Source organism: Leopardus geoffroyi, chromosome A3 (genome assembly GCF_018350155.1).
Source record: "Leopardus geoffroyi isolate Oge1 chromosome A3, O.geoffroyi_Oge1_pat1.0, whole genome shotgun sequence".
NCBI lineage: Eukaryota > Metazoa > Chordata > Mammalia > Carnivora > Felidae > Leopardus > Leopardus geoffroyi.
In genome coordinates, this window is record NC_059336.1 from 132260775 (window position 1) to 132273668 (window position 12894).

The window sequence follows — 12894 nt, forward strand, 5'->3', positions numbered from 1 at the left end:
TATTTTAGTGTATATATCTTATTCATTGATTCAGTTAAATGTAACACAGATTTGTTTACTAAATCACACACATATTAAATTCAACCTAAAATATATAAAGGGCTCATTTTTGTCATGTTTATGTATATAATCATAGTAATTTGAGATTTTGTAAGCATATTGACTGATTTAGTGATTTAGTAGACAGGATGTACGCACAGATCCGTAAGTGTCAGGTATGCATATTGTGTTTAATATTGCAAACCTCTTTATGTTAGACAACTTGGGAGGCAGGATCAAAATCTTCCTTAAGTTTTAATTTCACATCTGTAAGTTTAGAGTAATAACTTGTTTCTCATTTAAAGAGCAATAGAGATCAGCCTTAAAAATGCAGATATTGATTAATGGTTAAAGTGGGTGTGCCTTACATTTGAGGCAGAATTGGGACTAGGAAGTAAATCCAGAGGTAATGATGAATGCAAAAAACATTTTGATGGCACCATTTTCATATGGCGACATTATAGTAATTTAATTCTTGATTCAGAATAACCATTTCTTGGCTTACTAGCTACTACGACATTTGTAAATATTGCTGTTTATTGAAATGAATGTGAAGATTTGGTTAGCTAAAAGATAAAGTATACACTGAGATCAGGTATCCAGTTTTAGGCATCCTTTTTGTTCCCTAACACAGGGCCTTCAGTGCATGAGTAATGATGTGCCCTGGCTGTGTTATCAGAGACCTTTGCATTCTAACCACAGACATCTTAAGTGAAACTTTTCTTGAAACTAGTATTTCAAGGTTGAATTGGTGTTTTAGCAGTGAAAATGCTGAATTTTTCTGTGAGGTATGGGAAAATTAAATACTATAAAATTAGCGATTATGATAGTAATTAAGCTGAAGAAGCTCAAAGAATTCAGAGACACTGAAGGTCATTCTGTGTGCCATGTGCAAAACATCTAAAAATTAAATTTCTGTTATTAATATTGAACAATTAATGCATAGATGCTGTGCTATTTCAGTAGCTTACAATATCTCGTGCTTTACAGCTTCCAAAGTGCTTCTATAATCTGTTCTCTCATTCAGCTTTCCATATATTCTGTCATTGGAACTTTAAAATATTTCTGTGGAGTAGAACAGATAGGTATTATTGTCTTTCTTTTTGACTGAGACTCTAGAAGGGCAAATAATTTCAGAGTCAGGACAATAAGAACTCCAATCCTTTTGATACATTTTACTCTTCTGTGCAATTTGACAAGTTAATGATTTCACTACTTGTGATAACATACAGAATTCGTTTATGAAGCAGTTTTCGGACCAACTGGGGCATATTTTCAATTACATAACAGTTTTCATGTTCACGTCCTTGTAAATACTTTCTTTGTCATCCCCTTCCCTCCAGTTCAGCATTATGGTCTATTGGAGGCACATTTACTTTTTATTTTTGTTGCTTTTTGTTTTATTTTAGTTCTGGCCCCGCCCTTCGAATCATTCTTCACTGATTTTTTAATACATTTTGCATAGCAACAGTAAGTAATAGGGATTTCTTTCTCTCACAACTATGCATGTAGCTGAAACTAATATCAAAACTGACTGTAAAATGTATAGGGTGTTTTGTGAATATTTTTCATCTAATATATACTCTTTGAAGCTTAAAGCATAGAGATGGGCACATTTAGGATGCAATTTTGTACTTTATTATGCATCTGCAGCATTATTTTCATTGTTAACATCTGTGCCTTCATTGCTTCATTAACTCATAGAATTGTATCTGTGTCTGTCTTACGTGAATCACCCTCCAGTTTCCATTTCATTTTGGGTGTCGCATTTTAAGAGTAGCATACACAAATTGGGGGGGTATACAGAAGAGAGTAACTGAGGTAGTAGTGGGTCATTTGAAAGTGTTACACGTGTAGCAAGTGAAGGAACTAAGGATTTTTTTTTTCCTTAGAGTAAGTGTGCACATGCGCACATGTGAGCGGGAGAGAGGGAGGGAGAGAGAGAGAGATCCAAGTAGGCCCCATGCCCAGCGTGGAGCCCAAAACAGAGCTTGATCTTCTGACTGCGAGATCATGACCTGAGCCAAAACCAAGAGTAGGACGCTCTACTGACTGTGCCACCCAGATACCCTAAGGACTAAAGATATTTAATCTTCTGAAGAAGTGATTTGGAAGGATGGGAGATCATAAATAGTAGCAGTAAAGATTTAAAGAACTTTTCTGTGGATGACATCTTAGAACAAGAACCAAACATAGAGGCACATTTGTAACTCAGCAAGGGAAAGGTATCAGGCAATCAGAGATTTCCAGAATTGGAAGGCTGGGCTTGCTCTAGAATAGTAGGTGCCTTGTCACCACTGTTGGTACCTGAGTCAAGTGACTGCTGGCTGACACTGTGGAAGAACACCCTCCTCAGCCTGTCACATGTGTGTAGTCTGACAGCCACACGGCTCTGGAGGGGAGTCAAGCATTGGACTTGATGGCCTTTAACATTCTACTCATAAATTTATAACATTCCTATAGATAAAAGGGTAGACCTGTTAAAGGATCATTCAGGAACATCTAGGAACAGCATTTCTGGTAGACGTCGGCAGTAATATAATATCTAGCTCTTTGTGTCAGCCCAGCTTTATTTGAACTAATATGCACGGTGTCTTTCTTAAATGTTTGGCTTTGTTAGACATCATCAAATATGTATATAGAAGTATGTACGTATTTATGTGTACACTAAAAGATAATACCCATAAACATCTAATCTCTCTCTTTTTTTTTTTAACTTTTCCTCAGTAGTTGTCTGTTAATGACCACACCATTACATTTTTTTCTTTTGGCTTTTGTGACATTCTTGGTTCTCATTCTCCTCTTAACTGTCTTTGCAGCACTTCCTTTTCTCTGTAGTGAAGTGTTTTAAGTTGATGGTTAAGTAAGTGTTAGCTACTGTTATGTAAAATAGTATTTTTGAGGGCATATTTTATGTCAGGCACTCTTTCTGTGAGTTTTAACTATGTAAGTTATTTATCCTTATAACCAGCCTGTGATTTAGCTGTTAATGTCTCCACTTAACAGATGTGGAGGCTGAGGCACAGAAGCACTGTGCACCTGCGGTCACACACCTAATACGCAGCAAAGCCATGAGTTCAGATCCGGATGGTCTAGTTCCAGATCCCACATCCTCTGCTGTAATACCATGTTGCCTCACAGTGATAACAGTAGAAATGAATTGACAGCTTATAAGGCAGAATGTGTAGAAATGCTATTCCAGGGGAGTGATTTCTTGATAATTTTGAACTAAAAAAAAAAAAAAAAAACCTTGCTAGAAAAATAGGAAATTTGTGAATAAAATACTGATTTGTGATCAAAATAGTTTGGAGAGATCCTTAGTTTGTTCCAAAGCAGGACACAGAATGCTGGTCTCTGCTGAGGGCATTTCTCTTTAATTATTTTCCTTTTCAAGGTCTTCTTTAAAAATCCAGTGTTTAAGCCACACATAAAAGTATAAAGCAAAAATACAACAAATGCTCATTTACCCAGTTTTAAGAAATAAAGCATTGCCAGCCCTGTTAAAACTTAAGTGTCGGGGGAGCTCTTACGTCATCATTACTTTAGTTTTGTTCTTTTCCATTTATAAACATTAGAAAGTTAACAGACTGCTTATTTAGGGGAAAATGAAAAAAACTATATACAACTTGAAGTGTCAAAAATAAATCCATTCAATGAAGTAGAAGAAAATAGGGGAATATGTGTCTGATCTTGGATTGGAGAACTTCTTAGGAGTAAAAGCAAAGAAAGTTAGAGATTGAGTAATCAAAAGCTAAAGTCTTGTAAGTTTTAAAAATACCATATATTTGCAATATGTATAAGAAAGATGGGTTAGTATCTTTGTATATAGATAAGTCATTAAGAAAAAGAAGATTGCCTCTTCCCAATATAAACATTACTGAGGAACATGCAGATGCAGCATTACTATAAATACAAAAACGAGATCAAGATCTTTGCTTAATAATCGCAAAGAAGTTAAATTAAAACTGCCAACCTGGTAAGGATTAAGAAACATAGTATTGGCGAGATGTAAAGAAATGGGCAGTCTACTATACTTCTAGCAGAACTCAAAGTTGTAATGCTCCCTTTCCAAAGCAGTCTTTGGCAATAATTTTCATGGGCCTGAAGTGTATCCCTACTGATCAATTTAAGGGAGGAGATAGGAAATCAAACAGATAGTTACAGTACTATTTAAAAATTTTTTTTTCATAATAAGAAGCATGAGTGAGTGTTAGAGGGGAACAAAGGAAAGCATGGAGAATTCTGCCTAAGGGTATCAAGAAACGTCTCCAAAAAGGGAAGATCAGTAATTTTCCAGGCAGAATAATAAGGGAAAAGATGGTGGTAGGCAAAATGTTGACTTGTAGAGGCACTGAGTTGTCAATATTACTTGCGTATTATGTGTTTCTAATGTGCTGGATTAAGATAGGGCGCGGGTATGACAGGGAGAAGAAGCTGACACTGGAGAGAAAACTTTGAGCCAAGTTGAAAAGGACCGGTACACTATGCTAGAGGAGTGTTTATTTTGTTCTTCAGATAGAAGTCTTTCAGCAGAGATTAGTATGTGTTGACTTTAATGAGCTCCTTCACTAAGGTACTGACATTGAAAATGGAGGGAAGAAACCAAGTTAGAGAAAGCTTTCTTAAGGTGAAATGACAATAATTCGATGGCTGACCGGAAGGGGCTGCGGGGGGCGGGGAGTGGGGGGGGCGGGGGTGGTGATGCTTTAAGGGAAGTCTTGCCAGACATCGTGCTAACAGCCTAGTGACCAGACTTTTGAAATTTGAAGACTGGGACACAGGTGCACACTTCACACACACTTCAAAGGTTTTGGAAGGATATGAAATGCAGATTTTTCAAAGCTGGGGCTTGATCAGGAAGGCCCACTGATCTCCCAAGCAGTACCTTAGCTATCAGTTACTGTCTGTGTAAGCCTAGAAAAATGTGATATGTGTCTAAGTGAATAATTATATTTGTGTGTTTTCTTATATATTGTTCTATAGTTAGCACATTTTAAAGTAGAGTAATTTGAGTGGGTTTGTTTACTTTTAAATTAGGGTAACCATCCATCAACATACTCTGTCAGTGATTACCAAAGTCAACTAGCTGCATCAGAATTCATTTCAGGTTTGTTATTTAAAAATGCAGATACTTAGGCCTCACTACCCCTGTGGTCCAATTATATCAGAATCTCTTGGGATGACACCTGTGAATATGCATTATAAAGAGTTTTGAGTAAATCATATAAATTAAAGTTCAGAAACTAACTTTAAAGTTGAAGTCACAGATGAGACTTTAGGGGCCATATGAATTCCTTGGCATAAGTTGATTCATGAACATCACAGTTACAACAGTGAAAAAGTTAACACTACATTGGATGTTGCATTAGATGATTGGATTAGATTGGAAAGAAAAGACCACATATATCCCTGCTCTAAGTCCAGTTTACTTAGTGAAGATAAGTAGCTATGATGCTGTTACAGTAAATCCTTGGTTTGTGAACATAATTCGTTGCAGAAACATGCTTGTAATCTGAAGCATTTGTATATCAAAGTGAATTTCCCTGTAAGAAATAATGGAAACTCAGATGATTTGTTCCAAAACCCAAAAATATTCATATAAAAATGATTGCAGTACTGTAATATAATACAAAATAATAAAGAAAATACAAAATATAAAGAAAAATAGATAAACCTGTATTTGCCTACCTTCGAAAGCCTTTGTGGCTGGTGTGAGGGAGACGAGAGAGGAGGGTTATTGTGTGAGATGACTTTCACTATCACTGATGGAATCACTGCAATCTGTTGGCTCATTGGAATCTTTTTCTGCATGGGGGCCATTGTGTAAGCTTGCACTGATGTTGACTACAGTACATTATTATTAAACTCTTGCCATACACTGTGTTTCATGAAACTGGCCGTAAAGCAGCAGAGGAAAGGGTCTGTGTCTGCAGGCAGTCTGGCCTAGAATGAAGCAAAGCATTCCTAAGCTTACTCTGGTGTGGAACAGCAAAAGACTGTCCATAGGTGCTGTGTTTTGTTCTGTTTTGTTTTAAATTTTTTAAAATGTTTTTATTTATTTTTGAGAGAGCGAGCAGGGGAGGGGCAGAGAGAAGGAGACATAGGATCTGAAGTGGGCTCCGTGCTGAGAACAGAGAGCTCCATATGGGGCTCAAACTCCCAAACTGTGAGATCATGAGCTGAAGTTGGACACTTCACTGACTGAGCCACCCAGGTGCCCCTCCATAGATGCTTTGAAGTGACAAAAAATATACTAGTGCCAGTTGTGGGCACCTTCCAACGTTCTGAAAAATCACTGATTTTGCCAAACACCATGGTCTGAGACCAAGCATCAGAGCATGGGAGATGATCACCCACAATCCCACAGTGAGAGAGAGAGAGAGAGAGAGAGAGAGAGAGGGAGAACACCATTGGCTCAGTTGTGATCACATGACATTCAACCTCACCTACTACTAGTATTGCAAGACACTGCTCGCTCATTAAGTTAAAATTTATTAGAAATGTTTGCTCATCTTGCAGAACAAGTTACTTGCAATCCAAGTTTTACTGTATACCTGTGGTTTTTCTCTTGTTCATAGTTGTTCACAGAGAGCATCACTATCAGTGGCCCATTGAACAAACAGGGTCCTGCTAGAATCGAGAAAGTTGCATTCTTTTTTTTTTTTTTTTTTTCAACGTTTATTTATTTTGGGGACAGAGAGAGACAGAGCATGAACGGGGGAGGGGCAGAGAGAGAGGGAGACACAGAATCGGAAACAGGCTCCAGGCTCTGAGCCATCAGCCCAGAGCCCGACGCGGGGCTCGAACTCACGGACCGCGAGATCGTGACCTGGCTGAAGTCGGACGCTTAACCGACTGCGCCACCCAGGCGCCCCATGAGAAAGTTGCATTCTTAGTGTTACTCTCTCTTTAAACTAGGACTTGTGGTACTATTCTAGAAAAATGTGAGCTGGTACTCTGGGTCCTTTTGTGAAGGGAGTGTGGACAGGTGTTGAGCTTTCATAGTTCTCAAATCAAAGTAGGCATCAGGATGGTTAGTTACATCATCTGGGCCCAGTGGGGAGAAGATTGTATCTTATCCACAAGTATCATCTGGTTCTCTGGTATTCTGGAAAGCATACCTTATGTATGTACATTATATGCATTTATAATAAAGGGAAAGAAGAGTTCCCTGTGTGCCTACCATCTTAATTTTGACTGTGTTGTTATTGACGAAGGGAGCACAAAGTGTGATTTCTAGATGATTAGCATGTTGAACTGCTATTTCTAAAGTGTCAGAGTGTAAATTTACAAACCTCCTATTGCAGATTGCTTGATTTGGCATTTAAAGACTGGGATTGGTCATTTGATGATGTTGATGGTGGTGATGATGATGACGATGTTTTTGATTTCTGAAGAAATAAATGGGGTAAATCAAAAATGAAAAATGAGTTCTCTTAGTATTTCCAAGTAGTGCATGTGATTTGCACTTGGGTTTTCATTGGTTTTGACTAGTTTTTGAATTTTATTAAGTTTTTATTTTTAATAATATATTTGAAAAGTAGTTTTCAGAAAAGCTTCTAACTGAAATTTCCATGTTAAGTTATAAAAGTGAAATGCTATGTTCAGAATCTTTTTTAGCTACAAATTTTCAATACAGTTGAATTAGTTTTTTATCTTAGGAATAGAACATGTAGACATAACAAAAGAAGCTAATTCTAGTACTTTTTTTTTTCATTCCAAAGAATCTATATTCAGATATTCAGACAAGTGAAATTTACAATGATTTCGAGTTCCTACAACTGTATTAATTTGTGAACATAGCATGGGATTCCTTTTCCCTCCTCCCTCTCTCCTTCCCTCCTCTTTCTTTCTAACCTGCAAGAATTGAAACTGTAAAGACTTTGTAAGTCTAATAAGTGCTGTGAAATAGCTGTTTCTGATTTGGCTTTTCTTTGTGATGCTGTGAAACGTTTGCTTTGTGAAAAGATCATGTTACTCTTGCCGAAGAATGCTACTGATACGCTGTGAAAGTTCTTGTGCTTGTAGAACAAATAAAATAGTTCGGTTACAAAAAAAAAAAAAAATACTTCGGTTAACAGTGGCTAAAGGAAATTTGAACCTCATGATTAAACCTTTTACGTAGAATGGATTTAAAACAAGTAATATCTGCCTTGACCTAAGGGAGCATATTGCAAAAATAGACTTAAATCATGTATCATTGGGAGGTGTTTATAACCAAGATTTACAGAGATTTTTACATATATTTACTGTAACAGTGTGTTTGTTCCCATGTCATAGATTTAAAAAAATGTGACTAAGAGTCAAATAGTCCAATAGAACCTGATCCAAAAGTCCACTGTTCGTTCAGCTACTTGAGTCGGGAGCACTTAATCTCCAAGGCAAACTTAACACTCCCCTGACTTACTCCGTGACGTATTATCTAACCCTAATAGCCAGTTAACTGTATTAAAACTTGTGTGTTGTGTTTGTAGGAAAATATAAGAATATAATTGCATGTACCTAAAAATCAGAAAAGTAATGTAGTAAATATGTTTTATGTATGATTTAGGTGTTAAAAGCATAGGGGTTGGAAGACTACATAGTTTAATGATATAAATGGAATGCCTTTTCAAAGAATTTAACAGTCTCTTAAAGTATTTTACTGTATCAACTAACTTTGTTTTTTCTTTTTTTCCAGCTAGCTGCCTTCTGTGAATGCAGTTGTTATTCAAGGTGGTCATATTCTTCCAGTTAAAACAAGACTGAAATATGATGGCCCAAAATTTCTTAAAAAGCTATATTTTCCTGAGAGACTGATACACACACACACACACACACACACACACACACACACACACACACATTTCCCTTTATTCCTGCAATATAAATTATAAATCTTGGAGATCTTCTGCTCTCCTTTGGAGCAACATGTTGAACCAACAGTGATTGGTTAACAGAGTAAGAAAATCATACAACTCTTCCAAAGTTGTTCCATGAAGCTCTCTTGGCAGTCGCTCACACTACATTGCACAAAAGGCTTGAGAAGAGTTAAAGAAATCATCTTTTCAGCTTCAACAGAGAGATTTCACCAGCACATTCACCAGAAGAGTCTGGGAATGGGTTCCACTACAGTGATGGAGACTGCATCTTTAAGAAGTGACCATTATACTGTGTGTGTGGGGGTGTGTGTGGGGGTGTGTATGTATATATATGTACATATATGTATATATACATGCACACCCCCACACACACCCCCCCACACACATATACATAGTACTGTATTACTGCAAGAGGGTTCTTCAAATGTCCCATTTATTTTTTTACATACAGTAATCAGATATCATAACAAACTGCAGTTGCAACTATGCACTTGTATAAAGCCATAACGTTGAAGTTTGTATCCCTCATTTGTGTATACCCCATGGAAGCTGCATGATCATGTTTAAGCAGTGACTGTAACAAGAAGTTTGAAGTTAATTCTATCAGTTTCCTAATGCTTCATGATAGGCAACTTTACCCATTTTGAATGCCTTAATTTAATTTTTTTTAATGTCTCACCTTTTTCTGTATTTTGAACAAAAAGTGTTTACCAGCTCTTAGGATGCAAATTCGCTTTGCAAAAGAAAAATAGTGCACTATTTTTACATGTAATAGTTATCAGTGTCAGACTATCTTGATTGTATAACAGAATTTTTTTTAAGTACCCGTGATAGAAACAATAATGGATAATATTGGAACTAATATATCTTTTATGTTTATTATTCATCCCACTCTGCTTACAGACCTCAGTATTAGTGTATGAGTAGGAAATGTTTGCTTCGCTTTGAATTTGCTGGCTACCCTAGATGTGTTTTTATTTCTGGCAGAGACATTTGTGACTGTTTCTACATTTTCACACTCAAGATTCTAAGATTATCTCAAATATAAAGAAAACTAAGACATACTGTAGATATATTTTAAATATTTAAATGTGATCCCTCAAACACACAACTGAGTATGGCAATATTTCAGCATTGGGTTAAGAAAACTGGTGACTAGGAAGAAGTGGCCTCAAAGGCTCTTAACTTGATTTTTATTTTTTAAATGATGTTAAAGTTGTAGGTTATGCAGGACCACTTCTGCCATATTTGTCATTATCCCAGAAAAATGTGTTTTTTACTGCTACAGTATGCATCAGTGCTAAGTTATCAAGTTTGAAAAAAGTATGTAGTCTTTTATTAGTCTCTTTATATACATACAGAGTTGGTGTGATACTGAAATACATCATCTAATATTTCAATGAAGGAAATAGACCTTTTTCATTGACTCCCCTTGGGGTCAGTGTAGAAATGGTTAAAGAGTTAGACCCCCAAAATATAGACACTGTTGTGGAAATTGAACCGCGGCCTCTGGCCTGATGGACTAAACCTGAATCTTGTCATTCTCACATTGTCCCGCCTACGCTCTCTCACGCTGTCTGCGCTGAGTCCGGACACGCATGCCATTTCCCTCCCCGGGATGTTCTGCGGTTCTGGCTTGGGGACACAGCTTTTGTTTTTTTGGGGTTTTGTTTTTGTTTTTGTTTTTGTTTTTTTTGTTTTTAAGATTTAAAAATGAGAACTATATAAAATTTATATAGAATAAATATTTCCATTCATTAGACTTGTTAAAAGGAGACTGAATTAATATTTTATATAAAGATTTTGTTACACTATGGGAGGTTCTATCATATTATTCTGAATTGGAGAGTATATATATATATATATATTTTTAATAAACTTTATTAAGGTGAAATAATTTGAAGTTTACACATGAGTAATTGAAATATTTGAGTAAAAATGGCAAAAGTTTAAATTTTGAATGCTGTATATATTAGAGAATATGGAGAATCATGGTGTGCTGCAACTATACAAGGAAAATTAATGTGAAGTTTTTTGGGGAAAAGAAAGTATTCTAAGGGGTGGGAAAAAATCTCTCCCATGGAGATTCTTCACATTATATGGTTTAACATAAGGGTTTTTAGGTCGTTTCTCCAGCTAATGGAAATGCGCTTAATAAAAATTCTGACCTTGGGTAAGAGTTTGCTTTTTACCCTTTTGCTCATTTCACGTACGTGCATGAATGCATACCCCTATCCAAACGTCCTCTTCCCAGCACTCATTAAATACAATATTGACTCGGTTTAACAACCTGATTTTGTGCCAGCTTCTCTTTTTCTTGAGGCTCCAAAGCTTCCCAGATAAATGCAAGACCGAAAGTTGCTTATTTCTTCACACCTGATTTCTCCTAGAGCCGTAAATACCTCCTGTTGAGAACTAAGAAGTAGTGAATACTGGGATTTTCTTAGTTGGATTTTGTACTTTTCTTTAGTGGGGATAGCGAGACCGAAGTAGAAGGAAAACTGGTGCCGGTGTTACTGTTCAAAATTAATGTATAGTGAGGTTTTGAAAAGTATTAAAACGTGCTATCTAGAAGCAAGATTTTTAAAAAATCTGAAATTTGTAAATGCCTTTAGCTATCTAAAGGATACCGAGAAATCTAAAATAAGGTGAGTGTTTTAAAATTGACCTGTGCTGGAGTCACAAATCTGGCTCTGAACGATGTCTTTTGTGTCGGTTCATCTGTAGACCTTCAAAAAGAAATACTCTGGGTTTGCCAAACCACAGTTGAAGAAATTTTGCTGCTGTTGTTAATCTGTTCCCACAGGATTCTGGTGGTAAAATAGAGAAACTTAGACGCTGTATTACTTTATTGAAACATGCTTTAAATAACATGTTTAGTATTCTGTGAGAGGAAGTCACTTCTGAGTTTCTCGGTCTGTGTCGACACTGCTACTGAATCACGTCTCCTCCCCTGGAAGAAGGCTCCAGTTTCCCTCTGGCGTGAAGACACCATAGTTGATTCACAAAGCACTTTGAAAATAGGCGCTGTGTGACAGTGCTGAATATTATGCTTGGGGGGCCTGTCCCTGATTCCCTTCCCCATAGTAATGAGTTTTGTTTGGAATTGTATTAAGTTATGAATTGCATGGTTTAGATAATCGTAAATATTTGATCAGCTGTCCCCTCTGAACAAAAATCGTACCCCCCGATCTTTTAAAAAAATTTTTGTTGCATCTTTGTAGTAATGTAATTGTATTTTATGCCTGCTTTTTATATTAAAAAAATTAAATAAAAGAAATTAAGACCTGAGCATTTTCATACTCTTCCTGTGAAATAGTCCCAGAATGCTGCAGCCTTCTGATACTTACCCAGAATGTTTGCCTTCCCTGAAAGATACATATAAAAAGATGGGTGTGTAGCAAAACAAATCATAACTAAGGTCACAGACCTGTGAATGCTCAGCCGTGTCTTTTAGTCCGTGGAGAAATAAAATTAGAATTTCAATAAGGAGTCTGTTGCTGGCCTGATTTAGGTATTTTGAGGGACTTGCAAATCGAACAATCTCATTTGAGTGTCCAGGATAAGGAAAAGACGCAGAGTGCCTGTTTTGCTGAGAGGTAGTTTTCAAGAAAGTTATTCTTTGGTAATCAGTAGGTTCTTTTTTCTGTTGTTTTATTTTTAACACAATGAGCGGGGGAGGGGCAGAGAGAGAGAGGGAGACACAGAATCCGAAAGAGGCTCCAGGCTCTGAGCTGTCAGCACAGAGCCTGACACAGAGCTTGAACCCATGAACCGCGAAATCATGACCTGAGCCCAAGTCGGATGCTCAACCGCCTGAGCCACCCAGGCGCCCCTGTAACCAGTGGGTTCTTATCTAGGATACTTACTGGCTGCCGGATCCGGGACAGGTTATTCACTCAGCTTCAGTGTTTACATCTTTTGTAAAACGGAGACTTTTACTTACAGGATTGTTGTAGGATTAAATACGATAACGTGCGTAGGATATCTGGAA

At 36.9% G+C, this 12894-nt stretch overlaps 1 protein-coding gene across 6 annotated transcripts in view; it reads left to right on the plus strand.

Moving 5' to 3' along the window:
- Positions 1 to 12191, plus strand: part of ROCK2 (Rho associated coiled-coil containing protein kinase 2) — a 139522-nt gene extending 127331 nt beyond the window's left edge. For 2 of the 6 annotated variants that reach the window (XM_045447706.1, XM_045447710.1), the window contains 2 exons: positions 7347 to 7447; positions 8720 to 12191. In XM_045447706.1, the coding sequence (XP_045303662.1) occupies positions 7347 to 7434 (88 nt within the window). In that variant the 3' untranslated portion in view covers positions 7435 to 7447; positions 8720 to 12191. Of the gene's footprint in view, positions 1 to 1448; positions 1510 to 7346; positions 7448 to 8719 lie in introns of those variants that run through there. The other 4 variants (XM_045447709.1, XM_045447711.1, XM_045447707.1 and 1 more) reach the window with 3 other exon arrangements.
- The last annotated feature ends 703 nt before the right edge of the window (positions 12192 to 12894 follow it).